The sequence below is a fragment of the Lactuca sativa genome, chromosome 5 (assembly GCF_002870075.4).
Source record: "Lactuca sativa cultivar Salinas chromosome 5, Lsat_Salinas_v11, whole genome shotgun sequence".
NCBI classification, from domain to species: domain Eukaryota; kingdom Viridiplantae; phylum Streptophyta; class Magnoliopsida; order Asterales; family Asteraceae; genus Lactuca; species Lactuca sativa.
Window position 1 is genome coordinate 266,868,271 of NC_056627.2, and position 20,380 is coordinate 266,888,650.

At 39.6% G+C, this 20,380-nt stretch overlaps 1 protein-coding gene across 1 annotated transcript; it reads right to left on the reverse strand.

Moving 5' to 3' along the window:
- LOC111918471 (cyclase-associated protein 1) lies at positions 1-3,717 on the reverse strand. Its single transcript, XM_023914133.2, has 10 exons — positions 3,259-3,717; positions 2,533-2,701; positions 2,380-2,444; positions 1,886-2,204; positions 1,652-1,799; positions 1,440-1,549; positions 1,103-1,158; positions 970-1,026; positions 702-839; positions 1-387 (listed from the first exon to the last, which is right to left on the reverse strand). Exons 1-10 carry the CDS (start codon positions 3,529-3,531, stop codon positions 301-303), a joined length of 1,422 nt encoding a protein of 473 aa, XP_023769901.1. The 5' UTR covers positions 3,532-3,717; the 3' UTR covers positions 1-300.
- Between the last annotated feature and the right edge of the window lie 16,663 nt (positions 3,718-20,380).

The window sequence follows — 20,380 nt, forward strand, 5'->3', positions numbered from 1 at the left end:
TTTCACTTTTCAACTGCAAATCATCTTTATATTTTTTTTCCTCATGAAACACCGTAGTATTAATACAAAACACAAAAAAAGAAAAAAAAAAAATCAAAGCACTCAATCAGCAGCAACAAATTCTGCTTAATACAAGCAGATTGGTATACTCAGAATGTTGGAATGTTGAAACCTTTAGCAACTAAATTGGCACCTCCAGCATTCAAACAAACACTCATATGACTCAACTGGGTAAAAAAAAAACAAGATATTTGAAAAATGAGTTATAACAACATATAACAGTTGGTTTGACCCATTGAGTTACCCTCCAGAGTGGGAGACGGGTGTTGTTAGAAATTGTCCTTCCTTGAAACTATGAATGTACTGCTGTGGTAAAGCATGCTCCACCTGCAATGCAATGCAATAAATATATTGCAAAACTTGTCAACATTCTATGTTATACAGCTATGCTAGTAATATACGGATACACTTTATTAAACGCAAAACTAATGTTCTCATAATCATTACATTATTATATGATTTATGATTAAACCTCTCCATCGATAATCACAGTCAACTTAATTTATGAAAATCTAAATAAAACCTTATTTTGGGATTCATAATTTAATTCATCTTCTAGATAGGGAATATCAGATTTGTTAAATGCAAATTAACAAAATGACTGATTTCTAAAAATGTAATTTATAAAAAAGGGAACATACCAAATCATTGTCAGGACCAGGCACCAACACATTAATTTCACTAGACTTGGCAGTTGTTATAGAAGCCTCTAAAGAATCCTTGCTCAAGTACAGCTGGCAACCTGCTGAGTTGTCCACTGAAATAGTAGGGGCTGTACCCTATATAATTTAAATCCCAAAATAACAATACTCAATAGTCAATAGCCACCCACCACACATTCAATAATATTAGTATAAATCACTCAAGAATCATATAAAATTACTACAAGAAATAAGATGTATGCCATACCTGGCATTGGACCTCAACACTATTGCAATTAACAATTTCACAAGCAGCAACAACATCCTGTTTTTGGAGTTCAAATGTCATTCAATTAGCTCTTTCTTGTTCAAATATAGACAACTATAGTTTCATAACTCACCGTGAATACTACACCCATTTTTGTGCATTTATCAACAGTTATGTTGTTAACTTTCCCTGCACAGATAAATTAAGGGTCTCTGTTGGTAGAGAATGGATTGAACAAAGAACAATGCAATAGAATGAGTCATTACATTCCATTATCATGTTTTGGTTGGTTTGAGGGAATGGAATGAGCCTGTTAAACATGTTGTTTGTCATGTACAATTACAAAATACACGACACTAAAAAACTGTTTACAGAATGTTTTCATTCCATTCCCTCTTTGATTACCAAATGCCAAACACTACTTAAGCATCTTAAAGAAATAATTGAATCAAGATAACTCAATTAAAAACCTTTAATTTGTAGAACTGAATCTTTGCATCCGAAAATGTACACCGTTTGCTTCGAATCACACTTTTCGATCAACAGATCCTTCTTCCCGATTTGATTCTCAACAACCCATCTGCATATGATGAAAAAGGGCATACACTGCTATTAACAACCTGATGCCAATATTTCATATGTCTGATAATGAAGCATAGCACAACCAATAATATGTACTCACTTGCGACCCATTTGAAGCTCAAACTTTGGAGGAGCAACTTTAGAAACAGATGCTGCAGTTGCACGAACTTCTTTCTCACCAGTACTCACAAAGCCAGCTCTATCTGAACGATTCTTGGTCTTCATATCATCTGTCACCTTTCTTAATCCTAAATGCATCAACAATATAGTCAATAAACCAAACCAAACCAAATCGAATGAATGAATGTAGTAACAAAGAAGGAAAGCTACCTACCAGCAGTAACTGGCTTTGAACCAATTTCTTGAAAAACAGCAGCCATTCCTACCTTTGGGCGGGATGAAGATGGCTGAGAAGATTCAGAGGTGAAGAGTGATGCAGGTGGAGGGGGTGGAGGAGCAGGACCACTTGGTTTAGAAGCAGCTTTTGGTGGGGCAGAAGCAGATACAGATACAGCTGCCCCTGTGGCACTCCATACGGGTCCCAAAGGATAATGACTCTTCACATAATCCCTTAATCCAGGTATATAAAGTTCTTTTAGAGCTCTAGCCCACTCCACATGATTCGCATCCTTATTTCTATATTCTACAAGAACCTACAACAAACAATATCAATGTTGATAGCTTCAAAACTTCTGACTAAAAAGAATCCAACAGTTGTGCTTGATCTTGATGACAGTGTAATGGCCAAATAGAAGGTGAAGGGTGGATAAATAACCTTAAATAAAGAAATTGAAGTGAATAAGCTTACAAGAAGATAGACTATAGTACCTTATTGTTGTAGAATTCAGCTGCCTGCCAAGATTCTTCCACATGTGCAATAGGCATGCTCATTCCTGGGGAAATGACATTGAGAATGAATAACCTGATGCAAGACGCAATATGGGATTTGTTAAAACACAAAACATGAAGAATGCTTCTCACCCATATCTTTGCCCACATATGCAATCCATGCTAAAGCTGTTAGACTCTCGGCGACAGATTTTAAGTGGTTGAAGAAATCAGATCGCCTTCCTTCTGTCATGCTGATTGCTTTCATTAGTTTTTCATTTAATGGCTTGAGGAATTCACCCAATCCTACCATGTCAGGTTTCTGCATGAATCAAATGCACAAAAAAGCATCAACATCATTGCACCAAATAGAAAATATCGAACAACAAGAATAGTGAAGCATTGGGGATGGGATGGAGCAATGATTAACCTTCATCCTAAGACTCCTAGGTGAAAAAGCTAAATAAAATGTAATTGATTAATCATTGATCAAAGAAATATAATACCGATTTCAGATGAATTCATATAAGGCTTAACAACTGAAAAGCAGTTGACCTTTAACCGATTCATTTCTAACAGACCTAGCAATATCATTTTCTGAACAATCGTGTCAAACTCTCAGTATTTCAACCCTGCTCATATCAGGTTTCATTACACCGCGTTCTACAAACGCAATTATGTGATCAAGGAGAAGTCAATCCAACAAGTAATGATTCCGAATGCAAAATTGCAATTTAGCAATAACTTAGCTGAATCAGACTAAAAGCAACAATGTCCTGAGGAGCCAACTAATTTTCACTGTGACTAACCTAACTTCATAGAAACAGAATACATATGATACGGATTAGAATTACAAATCAGGAATTGGTCAAAACTAACCTTAGTTTGCTTGATCTTGATGAGAAGCTCCTTTTGAACACAGAAAGCTTCACTAAGTACATTAGTAACGTCCTGAACTTGTCCCCCAATCTTCGCCGCAATACTCGAAACCTTGCCGACGTATTCCGTCAAAAGATCTTCAAATGCGATGATCGACGGATCCGTCGACGCGGCCATCGCATCAAGGTCGACGCCTCGGGACTGCGAACCAACAGAAAGCGACTCCAGCCGTGCTACGGCGGACTCCAACCGCTGTATCAACTTCTCCTCCATCGAAACGTGCCTCCAACTTCGACTCTCTCTTCCTTTATTAGTTTAGTTTCTCTCTCTAGAATACGAGCACATAAAGCAGATCTGATATAACTGGCGTTGAGTCGTGGGCTATCTGTTTGTCTTTTAAACGCCGAAAGAAAGGAGATAGTTGCTTTGGACTGGAGATGATATCGGGTTTATGTTTTTTCTTGTTTTTTCAACTTCTTTTTCATAAAAAAATATGAAGAGAATTGCAACAAAACCCCAAGTAACCAAGTTTACAATATTTACCGTATGGACCTCATACTATGAATACCCCAATGTTTAACATAACTACCTGATGGACCTCATACTATGATTTAATTATCAAAATATTTTTGACAATTATTATTAATATTAAGCACGGAACATCGATAACCTCTTTGCCCTTTGGCACCGTTGGATAGCTTCAATTGTTCATCACAGTTGTTCTAAATCCCTATATATAGGTTTTTTTGTGGTTACCGATCTCAACCACATCTTCCTCTTCAACCTCCTAGCACATCTTAGAGGGTGTTTGGCTTAGTTTTTGTGGGGCAAAAGTCCTTTTTGTAAAAGTTGTTTTTTAAAATGTGTTTGTATTAGCTTTTGAAAGGAAAAAATCAAAAATTAAAATGTTTGGTTTAACTTTTACATGTAAAATGACTAAAAAGGACTAAAAATGACATGGTTTAACTTTTAGATGGGGTTATAAATGTAATTTCATGACTTTTCAAAAAGCTGGAATTTACATTATAGCAAAAGTTGATTAAAAAGTTATTTTCATTTTACCCAAACATCTTTTTGGATTTTTTCTAAAAGATAAAGTCAAAAGTTAGTTTAAAAGCCGATACAAACACCCCCTTAAACCTACCAATACTTCGTCAACCTCCCACTTCTCCATGTATCCTTCCCGTCTTTCTTCCCCACGGTTGCATACATTTAAGAATGGAGATTGGATTCAACTGCAGCACGCATGTGTATCCATCGGACAACTGCCCACGTTTACCCTAAATTGCCTCTATATAACACCCACCGATTATGAGGTTTTGTGTGACATTTACTGGATATGCGATTCACCTTTCTTTGTGTGCTTATCGAGGCTCTCGTTACCCAAAGTTATAATCACTAATCTTAAAGGTATGTAAAATTCGGATCTTACATGGTAATTGAACTATTTTTATGTGGAATTTTCTATTTGATTGAAAAATTTTAACAAAGATTGTTCACTGCTGTGATTTCAACTATTTTCCTCCATATCGCCGATTGATGCAAGATTCCACCTCCATCATCAGTTGTTGGCTACTGCTATTATGCTTCCTTTTGGTAACGACTTTGTTTCACCTTCTTTTTGGCTTCCACCACCACATTTCTTCCCAGCTAAGATTTTTCAAATCAACGAGCACCACCCCATCATCATCTTTGTTTTATTATGTTTTTGACTTTTTTCACATCACTGGTAAGTTTTGTTCTTGACATTTGAATCAATTAATTGTGAATGCAAGTTGGTTGTTTAATTTTGCAACAAATCATTTTATTGCTAATTTTGATCTAGAAGCAAGAAATGTCTAATATTTACTGGACTTGGTTACACGTACGCCAAGTATTTGCTAAAATGCTTCAATGAAATACACATGCCTACTAAAACATATTCATTGAGCGTTGCTTCTGTATTTGTATTTAATTTGTTTATTTGCTCCTTTCAAGGTCTCAACTTTGGAGCTTGGTCATGGAAATGATGTAACATGCGTGGGTTTTAGGGCCACTAAGCTTGGGTTGGAGTTGAGTTATAGAGTGATACATGGAACAATTTTGCATGGGATGGTAAGAACAATAAAATTTTAAATGGTGATAATCATACATTATGTTTATTGTTCTTGCACTTGTGTCATTCTTGTGATGTACATAAAGACGAAGGGGTGGAGTTTTTAATCGATCAAATTTCAACCTTTTTCATTTATATGCACATTTATAGTTTTTAACTCTTCCATGTTAAATTTGGTCTCTATTATGCATGAATATGGTTTGTTATTATGGAACCTGGGAAGGAATGAAACATTCCATTGCTAAGCTAGCATAGTGTTAGGAAAAAAGGAAACTATATTGAACTTGAATTGATCAAATTTTACCTAAATATGGCAATCTTAAATGTTGGATTTGATTATTTTATATTTGTACATTGAAACCAACTCGATTAGATCCAAACAACACAAAGAAAGATAACAAACCTCTGATGTTATTAGGATTCAATAAGTTTTTCACTGTAAGTTGGAAAACTCATGTCAAATAAGCAATATATATATATATATATATATATATATATATATATATATATATATATACATATATACATATATGTGTGTGTATGTGTATATGTAAACAGAAAGTTAAGTTTGTTCATCTTACACTGGACTATAACACTTTTCAAATGTCTTAGCATCACAGCCACGTAGTTTTCATGTAACACCCGGTTTTCTAGATCATATCGATTTAGGGTTTCAAGGAGTCAAAGGCATGTTTTTTTGGTAAAACCAAGGCTCATGACGTGAACCATATAAGGGTAACGAGGTGATTAGTATCTAAATGAAAATGTTGAATTATGATGAGCTCACAACGTGAGCAATAAGAGCTCACGACGTGAGATGCGTTATATCACAACCCCATGATCTTTTAGGGTTTCCTTCGTATTTAAACCCCATAAACCTCATTTTAGGGTTCCTAAACAGCCTCCTGCATCCCTAAACTCAGAAAAACCCTAACCCAAGCCTCTTATTGTGATTCTTGAGCTTTTGGTGGAGTCTTGGTGGTTTGAAGAACAAAATAACACCATTGAAGCATAGTTTCAGCTTGGAAGATCCATTTGCAACCTTTAGCTACACTTCTGGACCATTGTAAGTTACCAAGATCCAAACTTTATGTTTCCTTGTTGCTAGATCTAAAGTTTTATACATGTTTGGCCATGGTTCAATAGTTAGAGTGTTAGGAATCCATCTAGTTGGCAACTTTATAGGTCCAAGGGGTCCCTTCGTGCTTATATGTCATGGATGTGAAGTTTGAAGGATGTTTGAGTCCATGTTTGAGAAATTACCTCCTTTATCTCCGTGGATGACCTAGTTTGAGCTCAAGTCTTGTGTTGGACATATAAGACTTTAAAGCATCGATTTTTATGGTCTTAGGAGTGTTAGGAAGTCTCCTGGAAAATATGGATTAGTGGCTTAACAGATTAAGAGCTTTTGGATCAAAATGGCTCACATGTGGATCTCACGACGTGAAGGAGATGCATGTCACGTTGTGAGGATTGAGAGACCCAATTATTTTGTCATGTAGTGGATCATGAAGTGAGCCATAGATGTTCACGTTGTGAGGGTCTATTGACTGTTGACTTTCGTTGACTGGTGACCTTTTACTGTTGACTTTTTGACCAAGTTTGACTTTGGGTCAAACTTGAGGATTTTGGGCTATTGACTGAGATTCTATCTAGTTATGGTATTAGTAGATTTGTAGGAACAAGCAGTGTTGAAAAGGAATTGTATCGCAGTCTTCATAATTTTTTGATTCAGGTGAGTTTCGCCTCATTGTACCGTGGGTCGAAGGCACCAATGTCGGCCCACTAGTGTAACGTATGCTTCCCAATATATATTTAATTAAAATTTATTCACTTTTGTATAGAAACTCGACGATTTGGAGGCCCCAAACTCGTGGAGTAGGAATGGAATTGGATGCGGGTTGTAAAGTTTACTCGATGAGTAGGACTGGCAATTTGAAACCCTAAATTTTAGGGTTTTGCACCCTATTTAAACACCTAAACTTCCATAGGTTGGCCTCATTTACAGCCTCCAAGTCCCATACTCTAAATTTCGAAACCCTAATACCTTGTGTGAGCTTGTGAGTCATTTTTTAGAGAAAACTTGTGTATTTGAAGCTTGTGGAATAAGGAGAAGCTTGAGGGACCAAGAGAAGCCTTTTAGATCTAGAAACTTCACTCTATTTGCAACATTTTCTGATAAGCAAGTCTCAAACTTGCTTAATGATTACTTAGATCTCTTCATTTTCATTTTTATTGGGTTTTGGTCTGATGTCACAATTAGGAATTTTTGTGCCTTGTAACCAACACTTAAACCAATTTATGAATCAAAAACATAAGAGCATGTATGATGCATACTCTATGTCAGCAAAATTTTAATCAAACACCCCATGCAAGCAATTCAAATAGTCATTTAGCAATTGGAAACCCTGGAAGTTCTTGTTTAAGTCCATTTTGGACTAGGACTTCCTTATTGGACCCAATGGACCAATAAGCTTCCAATTTGGCTATCTTGGGCTTAGAACTCTTAAATGGGCTCTAATTGGACCCACTTCCATTTAATTCAATATTTTGGGCCATATTGGGCCTAGAATGAGATAGATTAATTATATGAACCATTTTGGACCATAATTAACCTAATCTAACCTAATGGGTCATAAAAATCATATTTATATTTTTTTAGGCCAAAAATCATCCAACCTAGCTATAACATGGGCTTAAGAGCAAAAAGCCCAAAAACCTCCTCTCACCCTCCCCATTCTCGGCCCAAACCCAAAAGAAGAGGAGAGTTGACTTTGTGAGTGACACCTCACAATTGTTCAAGGGACATCCATGCATGAAGACTCAAACATCCATGCACTCACATACTTTCAAGTCTAGCTACTCTTTTTCTCCCTATCTCTCTTGCTCTCGGCCAAGTTCAAGCACATACACACACATTTCACTCACTTTTCTCTCAAGGAAACTCTCTCATAACTCACCCATATTTCGAGATCTAAGAAGGAATCAAGAGGATTTTTACACAAAAATCATCATCTAAGGTAAGAAATCTCTTAGATCCTTAAACTAGCTACTTCATTTCATCCAAAAATCACCTCTTAATTCATTCAAACTCATGATCTAGCACCTAAGAAGCATTCAAGTTCGAAATCTTCCAAGGAAGGTTGCTAAGGCCGAAATTCTTCTCATTTTCTTCCAAAAACCGAAACCACACCCAAAGGTGAGCTTCATGCCCCCTCTTTTTCGGTTTTTATAAGTTTTGTGGGGGAGAATACAAGCAAATGTGTAGATCTATGAGTAAATGTATGCCTTGTGTGATTTTTATGCTTATATGTATGATCTTATGTGATTGTGATGTTTATACTAGCCAGAAAGAACCTAAAAATCAAGATCTACAATATGAAGAATGAAATAAGTAACTTATACCATTTCACACTAATCAAGTCTATACAAATAATCTAGTTGGTTAATATGAACATTTTTGGACTTAAAACCCATTTTTGGGCTCAAAATGCTAAAAATACAAAACTAAGGGGCCCAAAACGAAAAAATATAGATTCTGAAGGTTGAGATGAGTCTAAACAGTTTCTAATATGTATTTTCTGAATATCAACACTTTTGAAGGGTTAATAATGTAAATTTTAAACATAAAGGGCCAAAATGGGCTTTTCGGCCCAATAAAGCCCCAAATTGTGAGATTTTTAAATTAGACGGGCTGAAACTCCACATTTCTATAAAACAGGGGATTACTTGTGTACTAAAACTAATTCAAGGGCCAAAAATGCTTTTCAACTTAAAAAGGGACCAAAGATGCAAAAACTTTCCATCTTGGGCCAAAATTGTAAAAGTTGCGAAGATGGAGGTTTCAACCGAGAAAATTTCATTTTCGAAGGACATAAGCTGTTTATTAAGTAAATTTGTGCTAAAAATGTCTTTCCAATAAGTTTTGATACTAAAAGTGTCAAGAAAAATAGTTTAAGGACTAAAATGGAAATTCTGTTATACACAAAGGGTTAAAAGTGTAAATTTATTTCAAGAAGGTGTTTAAAAAGATAAACTCAAATTCTTAAACCATAAATCCCTTAAAATAAAAATACGAGTACTACGTCTACCGGCGAAACGTAATAATAAATACACTTTCAACACCAATATCGTTACCAAACGAATTGATTCGGTCTCGAATCAATAACGAATCAAAAATGAATAAACAATGATACTTCAATACACAGGCGGAAATTTACGAGAAGTCAATACACCATCTTTGGGCTCGAAAGTTTCAAATCGTGCTTGTTGGGCCTAGCTAGCCCAATGACATGATCTTTAGGCCCGAAGGGAACGCGCTTACATGTTATTGGGCCTACTATGACCAAATTCCGTGTAAAAGGACTTTCAATACCTTTATTGTGCTGTTGGGCCCCCAGGGTCCTTTGGTACTGCTAGCAAAGTCGAGAAGTCAAATGCGAGTCGGGCCAAGTGCCTTTCGCATTCACGATAGCCTTGAACGACTTATGGAAATAACGGGGGCTTTGCACCCTCTTTTCTCCTCGGTTGTGGGGCTATGAGAAGTCAGGGTGGTTGAATTAAGTGAGTAGTACGGACGACGCCTAAGGGATCGTTTGTATAGTTGTAAAATAGTCATTTTCATTAATGCGTGATTATAACGACTCACAACCCATAATTAATCCAATGTCACCTGGAATTATAGAAAACAACGTCGTATCGGAATAATACTAACTAAGCCACGTAATTTGATGTATTGGGAAAACATCGGGTTTTCCCTGGGAAATTCAATACTCTTGATTATGTGATATATATACAAAGTCTAACAATTATTCACGTTTATAAGAATCAACAAGCATACTTACGGATCTTCACACTTTTTCTCATATACAACATTTTTTTTAGAAAATATCGGATTTTCTGTGGTTTTCAAAATTATACAAATCATTTCTTTTCAAACCTTACTTATGAACTCACCAACATTTCATATGTTGACGTTTTTCCAAAATACTTGTATTCTCAGGTAACAGGTAAATCGAAGAAAAATGTGTCCAGTTATGTCATGATGTTTGTTTAATTAATATCGAACGGTTTATGTTTTGGAATTGTAATGTTTTGAAACAATGTACTGAATGTAAACAATATCGGTTGTAATATTTCAATGCATGGTGATGAATGATGTTATGATTCATGTATAATCATTGTGATGGTATTCAATTGAGTCACAATAGCCCTCGGACGTTTCCGCCGTCTGGTTCGGGGGTGTGACAGGTTGGTATCAGAGCTCTGTTTATAGTGAACTAGCATATATATATATATATATATATATATATATATATATATATATATATATATATATATATATATATATATATATATATATATATCCACACATTGATATGCAACTATAAACCAATAGAGGGACTAACACAACTCTGAAAAAAAACAAGTAAAACATAACAATAAAACACCCTTGCTTGTATTAGGAACGAGAACCTAACACCGAATCAAACCAGATAATGCTAGTATCTCGGTTAATCCATGACTGTTCTTAGTTGTATCAAGGAACGGATGTAGCTTGATCAACTACATTCCTACCAAGGTATCACTACCACACGTCCTGAGGAGATCGTGATAGCTAGGGAACCTAAAAACATACCCCTTTATCACCAAAAAGAGAACGTCTGTTTAGTCTGTACAATAGTTGTAGCATCCTAGGGATAATGGTAGCATATTTACACACCCTCGCAGACAGCATGGCTGGTTTCCATCACCCCGGAGATCCTTACTTCCCTAACCAAGGAAATAACGGATGGATCGACGAAGAGCCTGAGGAAGACCCCGAGGAGGAATCTGATGGGGAACCGGAGGCAGGAGCCGAGGGCGAGCCTGCCGAACCAGAAGAAGAACAGGAGGAGGAAGAAGATGAATGAAACTTAGAGGAGGAACCTGACGACAGTGAAGGGGGTGATTCGGACGTGGAGTCCGAAGTCATCAACCCCCCTTACCCGATTAGGGTGCCTGCTTACCGGGTGGGCCCCACTGGTCCTACACCCCCCTGGGGTATTGATCTTTGGAGATGGAGCAGACAGCAGGGACAGCGACCCCCGTTCGGCATGTCTCGCGAGTTCTTTGACCTGAGGGACGGAGGACCGGCCGATCGAGCACTTCCGGTCATGGTGAGACGGTTACGGAACACTGGCGACCTTGCTCAGAGCACCGCCGACCAGGTACGCTAACTGTGGACTAGGGTCGAGCATGCAGAGCAGGAGACACGAGATGTCCTTCGAGAGTTTCATATGAGGCAGGTGAGGTGGGAGTCTCAACTCTAGGACACAGAACGACAGGTGGCTCGTCTTCAGGGAGCATCCACTTCCTCAGCACCACCCCCGGGCACAGCTCATCGCGATTAGGGATAGGCTTATCTGACTAGGCCGTTAGGATCTATGCTATGTACCCCGACTCTATGCTTAAGTGAATACACTACTCATAGAGCCGTTATGCTGTCGAACTAATATCACTTATGTATGCTCTTTCGAGCAAAATTTTCATGTATCAAATGCGGATAATATTAGTGAACTTTTACGTGTTTTATTATGACATTACAAATTGCTGTGTTGCGAATCCATGATTGTATGCTAATTTGTAGAAGTACTTAAGTTCGTACTATGCACCTAGCCAGTAGGATCACAACCTCATAGAAACCCCATGCATTCAACATCTTTCTGTTTCATGACAGAAAGATGCCTCGTCGACCTACTCGCGGAAACCCTGGACCAACCCTTCGAAGTTGACTCCACTGCATTCCAGGCAGCCGTATCTGATGCGGTCACCGCAACTATGACACAAATTCACCAAGGGAACAACGGTGGAGGCAACGGGCAAGGGGCCGGGAGTTCGAACAATGGAATGAATCAAGGACCCACCAAAACCTGTACCTACAAGGACTTCACAAACGCCAAACCACAAACCTTTAACGACACCGGAGAAGTGATCACCCTGAAACGATGGATCGAGAAGGTGGAATTGGTGTTCGAATATGCGATTGCCCTGAAGAGATGAAAGTAAAGGTTGATGCATGCACTTTTGTCGACCAAGCGCTCACTTGGTGGAACGGGCACGTGGAAACCATGACACTCCCCGTAGCCAATTCCATGCCATGGACATAAATGAAGGAAATGCTGATGGCCGAATACTGCCCTCGTGGTGAGATTCAAAAAATGGAGCAAGAGCTGTGGAACCTCACTGTATGGAATGCTGATATCGATGCCTACATATCAAGATTTAGTGAACTATCTCTGTTATGTCCGGGCATGATCACCTCGGAAGGAAAGAAGATCGAGCGATTCATCTGGGGACTAACCTCTCCGATCCAAGGAAACGTGATAGCTGCAAATCCCGAAACTTTCGACAGTGCTAAGAGATTGGCGAAGAAGCTGTATGACCACAACAACAAGAAGGGTGAGAAGCCAGGGGAGGCTGAAGGCAAGAAGGAAGGTGATGGAAAGAAGGGGAAGAACAACAAAAGGAAAGGGCGTCAAGGCCCCGAGACTTCTAAGAAGCAGCAGACAGTGGCAGTTAATGCTGTCACCGCACAAGTTCCGGCCACACCACATGCTCCAGCCTCAGCTGCTTCGAATGCTCCTAGACCTTATTCCGGTAATCTTCCTAAGTGCAACAAGTGCGGTTTCCATCACAATGGAGAGTGCAAGGAGCTGCAGTGCACCAGTTGCAATCGGAAGGGGCACACGGCAAGGTATTGCAGGACTTACCCTCCTCAGAATCAACAACAGGGAAACAACAACAACAACAACAACCGCAACAACAACATCAACACCGGCGGCAACAATGTTGGGCCTAGCCACACGTGCTATGGGTGTGGGAGGACTGCGCATTTCCGCCGAGATTGCCCTAACAAAAACAATCCCGGAAATGGAGGAACAGGAAGGGTGCTGACCATGGGTCAGGGGGAGGCGATTCAGGATCCCGCTGTTGTTACCGGTACGTTTCCCCTAAACCACACTTATGCATGCATCCTATTTGACACCAGAGCCGAGCGAAGTTTTGTGAGCAATAAGTTTAAACATTTATTAAAACAACAACCCCAGAAGCTCAATGAAACCTTTACGGTGGAAATGGCCAATGGGAAAACCGAATCCACTGGGAAAATCTACACCGATGTACCCTAACCTTAAATCAACACGTCTTTCGAATAGACTTAATGCCTATTTCCATTAGGAGTTTCAATGTGATTATTGGCATGGACTGGTTAAGCCCCCACCATGCTGAAATTATGTGTCACGAGAAGGCCGTTCGCCTTCACCTTCCCAATCACGAAACCCTAGTTATTTACGAAGACAAACCTAGCACGAACCTTCGCCTCATCTCGTGCATCCAGGCACAGAAGCATCTACAAAAGAACGATTTGACGTTCATGGCTCACATAGTGGATAAAACCAAGGAAAAGGTTAACATTCAAGACATTCCCGTAGCACGTGAATTCCCAGACGTATTTCCTGAAGATATTCCTGGAGTGCCCCCAGAGAGACAAGTTGAGTTCCAAATTGACCTCGTTCCAGGAGCAACTCCTCTCGCTAAATCGCCCTACCAGCTAGCTCCTGCTGAAATGCAGGAATTGTCCAACCAACTCAGCGAACTCCTGGACAAGGGATTCATCCGACCTACTTACTCGCCATGGGGAGCTCCAGTCCTCTTTGTAGAAAAGAAGGACGGATCCTTTAGAATGTGCATCGACTACAGGGAGTTAAATAAACTCACTATCAAAAATCGCTATCCACTCCCACGAATCGACGATCTATTTGACCAGCTCCAAGGAGCTAGTTACTTCTCTAAGATAGATCTACGGTCCGGATACCATCAACTCAAAGTCCAGGAAGAGGATATTCCTAAAACCGCTTTCCGAACTCGTTACGGACATTATGAATTTGTCGTAATGTCCTTCGGTCTAACAAATGCCCCTGCCGCATTTATGGATCTGATGAACCGAATCTGTCGACCTTTCCTCGACAACTTTGTCATCATCTTCATTGACGACATTCTCGTTTATTCCCAAAGCGAGGAAGATGTAACGCCCGTAGATCCGGGCTAGTCAATTTAGAGGCAATAAGGGTCGAAAACGACTTTTCGACAAAAGATTATTTAGAATAAATAATCTTAACCAAGTTGTAGTATATGTCACAAGGTTTCCGTACATATAAAGAACGCCGAAATCTGAGTTATAACGAAGAAGTTATGGCCCGTCGAAGTTTTACGACAAAACCGACACGACACCGGGAAGTGTAAATAGTGAATTTACGATAGAGCGAGATTTAGCCTTAGCAATCTAAACAAAAGTTGTAGAATATGTTAAACTAAGAGCGTCGGTAAAAAGAACGCCCAAATCTGACTTCGTATGAGGAAGTTATGATTTTTCTAAGATTCGACTTAGCAGTGCACGGCCCGAAACTCGAATTTTAGTTCGAGCGGTTTTTGGCTTACGCGACCTAAATGAGAGTTGAAGATCTATTGATAGGAACTCAACGGTAAAAAGATGGACGAAAACGGAGTTCGTATGAAGGAGTTACGAATTCTTCGCGGTCATTTAACAGTCTAAACGCCTCCTACAGTTAAATTTGAGATCCGTCGAGAATTAGCCGACGGAGTCTAAATGAAAGTTGTAGATCTTGATTTTACCTACGCGTGGACATAAAGAACGTCGAAAACGGAGCTCGTATGCGAAAGTTATGATTTTTCTAAGTTCGGAGGCTGATACGCGATAGGGGGTGACGTGGCACCACCAGAATTGGACACGTGGCACCACCAGAAGGCCACCACATGGACCAACTCGGCGAGTCATGACTCAGACTCGACGAGTCCATCAGATTTTGCACTATAAATAGAGGTGCCGGGTCTAGCCTTCTCTTCACACCTCCCAAACTCACTTTCTCTCTCTAGTTTCTCTCTCTAAGCCTCCTTAAGCCCCCTAAAGCCTAGGTAAACCCCCTAGCACCCGAAGGAAGCCCCGAGGCTCCCGGAGTTCCGAGAAAAGAGCCTTTCGGCTCGGGAACGCTGCTCCAATTAAGTTCCGGTTTTCGATAAAATTCGCTGTAAGTGTGCTACGCTTACGCAATTTTTAATATAGCTTTCAAATAATTATAGGAATGTTATTAGGTCCTTAAAATAATTATTTGAGCTATTATTATGAGTTATATCGAGTATTATTAACGCTTAATAATACTCGGACTAATTAATTTGTCGCGGTTATCGTTAAACTAAACCCTAGTGGTATCGATACTAGGTTTTATCGAAGGAATATCGTTTTGAGAGTATCGAAGCGCTGTCCGAGTGCTGAGTCACCACCTACTCAGGTGAGTGCATGGTCCCTTTCATCTTACACATAGATATGAAGTATTTTAATATAAATTACGTGCTATGTGTGCATATTGTTTGAATACTTGTTGTCTATGCTGGATGAATGATTTATACATGTTTTAAATGATTTAAACTGTATATTTATTTTATATCTACAAATATGTTGGGATAAAACATGGGTAGATGAAGTAGTTTGTGAGTGATGAAATAAAATTATGAGAGATAGGTGATGATAGGAAGGTGATGATAATTAGGTGAGGATAGATAGGTGATTATGAATCGGTGATGTAGGATACTACGACCTCGTCCGACAATGTGGAGATATAGTCATCTACCAGACTATAGATGGCGACCACGGACTATTATAGACAACCCCGTGGAAACACCAGCAGGCTAGTAACCTGTAGGTGATGAATTACGAGTTCAGGCGATGTTGCAACTACGTATTCATGCGATGATAGTCTAACTCTTATTATGATGTACGAGTCCAGGCGATGTTGCGGCTACGTATTTATGCGATGATAGACCAACCCTTATCATGATTTACAAGTCCAGGTGATGTTGTGACTACGTAATCATGCGATGATACCCTAACACTTGCTAGACACATATTGAGGGAGTAATCCCCGGATTAGTATTGTCTATGCAATGTAGGCGATGATCCTTAGATAAAGTTCGTAGGAACAATCATATAAGGAAATACGATGTAAGGAGATGAGAAGTAAATATGATATAGGAGATGACCCTTGAGATAATATCTTTAGGGAAGACTAAAAGAAGATAATGGGGATGGGTAATTGGGTTGATTGTTTGATTGTTTGAACATAATAATTATATTATTGTGGGTTGAAAACCCTATGTACTCACCAGGTTTCCCAACCTGACCCACTCAGTTTATGTATATCACAGGTGACGAAGTGAAGTGACATTACACTGAGAGATTTAAAAGAGATGTAGATCACTAGTGTAAATCATTGTAAGATCTGTTTATGCTTATGTTTCGGTATTAACGATGACATCCCAAACATTTTAAAATGAAATAAATACGTTTCTTCGAAAATGTTTTAATAACATATTTACCATGTTTTTCTGGGAACAAATTCCGCAACATTTTTATAAAATGAAGTACTTTGATTTTTATAAAGCATAAACAAAATCGGTCTTTTCTGGCCGTGAAAATGGGGATGTCACAGTTGGTATCAGAGCATTAGTTTAAGCGAACTAGGAATATGGATTTATTTCTAGACTTAAACTTAGAATGCTAAGCGATGATTGTGAGGTGTGAGCACTAGCTTATTTTAGGAATGATGCCTAAAATGCTTTTATGTGCTAAATACTTGTGCCTGATATGCTGTTAGTTGTTCGGATCTATGGTCTGTTGCCGACCGGATCTGGAAACCTTATGTGTTTAGGATTCTAAACGTACAAATACGATATTAGAACTAGCATGTAAACGTTTCGGAGTGATAAGGATGATTTAAACGTCAATCCTAAGTAAAGGTCTAGATTCACCTCATTAGGTATATAGATCAAGAAGGTAAGAACACGTAGCGGAAACATGAATGCAAATGGGAACCGAGATTAGCCCCCAGTGATTGAGCAAATACCGGTGATGGAAGCCACTGCTGAGCTAGTCACAATGGCCGGAGTGCAAGCGATGATCCAAGCGATGTTGGATCGTCAAATGGAGGAAACCAGGCGTTTGCTCCAGCAAAATCGAGAGGAAGCGACCATTCAGATCGAACGGCCCGAGTTGAACGAGGGGCAGACTGAGGAGGGAAACTACAGTGGGACTGTTGGTCAAGCCAACCCACCGATAGTTAGGCAAAACCACCAGGATGGAGGAAATGATGGACGTGGATGCAAATACATGGATTTCATGGCGTCCAAACCACCGAGTCTATCTGGAAGCCCGACACCGGTGGAAGTCATAAACTGGATCTCCGAGATGGAGACGATGTTTGAGAGTTGTGAGTGTAGCAACAGGCAAAAGACCGCTCTCGCGGTTCCTCTGTTGAAATCTGGAGTACTAAGCTGGTGGAAGCTACTAGCTGATTCGATGCCCAAAGGAGAAGCGAGCAAGATGTCATGGGAGGATTTTCTGGTGCAGCTAAAAATGCAGTACTGCTCTGAACAGGATCTTCTGGAAATCAACAACGAGTTTCAGAATCTAAAGAAGGGAAAGATGAGTGTCATCGAGTATGCTGCAAGTTTTACGGAGAAAATGAAGCTTGTTCCTTATCTAGTTCCAACTGAACTCTCCAAGGTCAATAAGTTTGCCCATGGATTACCAGCAGACTTTGGTCCAATGGTCAAACAAGCAACCACTTTGAAAGCCGCCATCTGGGCAGCCAAGAATGTTGAGACCCAAATAAGGGAAAAGGGTCTGGAGAAAGTTGAAGTCGGTGAGAAGAGGAAGTCGGAAGGATCCTCAAGACCTGATAATAAGGGAAAGTTCTCGAAGTCTAACCTGGACGACCGAAGGAATGAAGCCAAGTGGTGTGAGAAGTGCAAGAAGAAGCACTTCGAAAGATGCGATGGTGAAGTGACGTGCTATAAGTGTGGTAGGACCGGTCACTATTCCAGAGATTGTACATTCAACAACAAGAAGTGCTACGAATGTGGAAATGATGGGCATATTTCAAAGAACTGTCCAAAGAAAAACGAAGCTGCAAGACCAAATGCTCCGCCGAAACCAAGGGCATTTCACATGATCCTTGACGAAGCAGAGAACCATGCGAGGAATCAAGAATGAGGACTTCTTACCCGAAGATCAAATTATGCAGTAGCCATAGTTTCGTATGATGTAGCCTAGTAGAGGCATAGTCTAGGGTGAACTTGAACACCTATGTAATCGTTTCAAGAAATAATATAAAACCATTGTTTTGTTATCTGATGTGTTAAGTTGTTGTGTGATTTGATGTATGATGACTTGGAAAAACTGCGAGACAATACTTGGGACGAGTATGAGTAGGTGTGAATGGTAGTAGAGGCCTATACTACCAGAAGCACAGGACTCACACTTGGATCAGGGAAAGTCACAAGGTTACCAAGAAGCTAGTAATTGATTTCGTTTTATTCAAGTGTGTTGTTACCATCGTTTCGGTAATGACTAAGAAGATTGTTGATATTCCGACCCTTGTGGTCATATCGAATCGAGTCCGACTACGATGAGTATGTTGTGTGGTTTAGAGAAACAAGTTTGATGTAGCGTCCGACTTAAACCAAACGGTTGAAATCAAAGCGATCAATAGAAGTATCACACTCGTTGTTAAAGAAGTTGGTAGCTGGAAATGCCAAATGTTAAAAGGTGATTATATCACATTAGAACATGAAGCAAGGCATAGCTTGTTTTAGAATTTAACTCTAAGAGACCTAAGTCTAAGTGTTGCAACGTACGATGATAGGTCATTAGAATATGACACATCGATCTATAGTAGTAATAAAAGAACTTATCTCAAGTCTGTATCCAGCAAGGATCGAGATTGTGACTTGAAGGTCATAATTTGGAGTCTAACCTGAGGTAGAGAGCAGGTGCACGATCGAGTACTCTTACAATCAATGAGTTTAAGAGATAGAATTGAAAGAATGTAGAAGTTATAATTATTACCAAGGATGAAGAGATGACGTATGGAGTCATTATACGACCTTGTTTCGTTGATGATTCCGGGACGTAATCATCCTAAGGGGGAGATAATTGTAACGCCCGTAGATCCGGGCTAGTCAATTTAGAGGCAATAAGGGTCGAAAACGACTTTTCGACAAAAGATTATTTAGAATAAATAATCTTAACCAAGTTGTAGTATATTTCACGAGGTTTCCGTACATATAAAGAACGCCGAAATCTGAGTTATAACGAAGAAGTTATGGCACGTTGAAGTTTTACGGCAAAACCGACACGACACCGGGAAGCGTAAATAGTGAATTTACGATAGAGCGAGATTTAGCCTTAGCAATCTAAACAAAAGTTGTAGAATATGTTAAACTAAGAGCGTCGGTAAAAAGAACGCCCAAATCTGACTTCGTATGAGGAAGTTATGATTTTTCTAAGATTCGGCTTAGCAATGCACGGCCCGAAACTCGAATTTTAGTTCGAGCGGTTTTTGGCTTACGCGACCTAAATGAGAGTTGAAGATCTCATTGATAGGAACTCAACGGTAAAAAGATGGATGAAAACGGAGTTCGTATGAAGGAGTTACGAATTCTTCGCGGTCATTTAACAGTCTAAACGCCTCCTACAGTTAAATTTGAGATCGGTCGAGAATTAGCCGACGGAGTCTAAATGAAAGTTGTAGATCTTGATTTTACCTACGCGTGGATATAAAGAACGTAAAAAACGGAGCTCGTATGCGAAAGTTATGATTTTTCTATGTTCGGAGGCTGATACGCGATAGGGGGTGACGTGGCACCACCAGAATTGGACACGTGGCACCACCAGAAGGCCACCACATGGACCAACTCGGCGAGTCATGACTCAGACTCGACGAGTCCATCAGATTTTGCACTATAAATAGAGGTGCCGGGTCTAGCCTTCTCTTCACACCTCCCAAACTCACTTTCTCTCTCTAGTTTCTCTCTCTAAGCCTCCTTAAGCCCCCTAAAGCCTAGGTAAACCCCCTAGCACCCGAAGGAAGCCCCGAGGCTCCCGGAGTTCCGAGAAAAGAGCCTTTCGGCTCG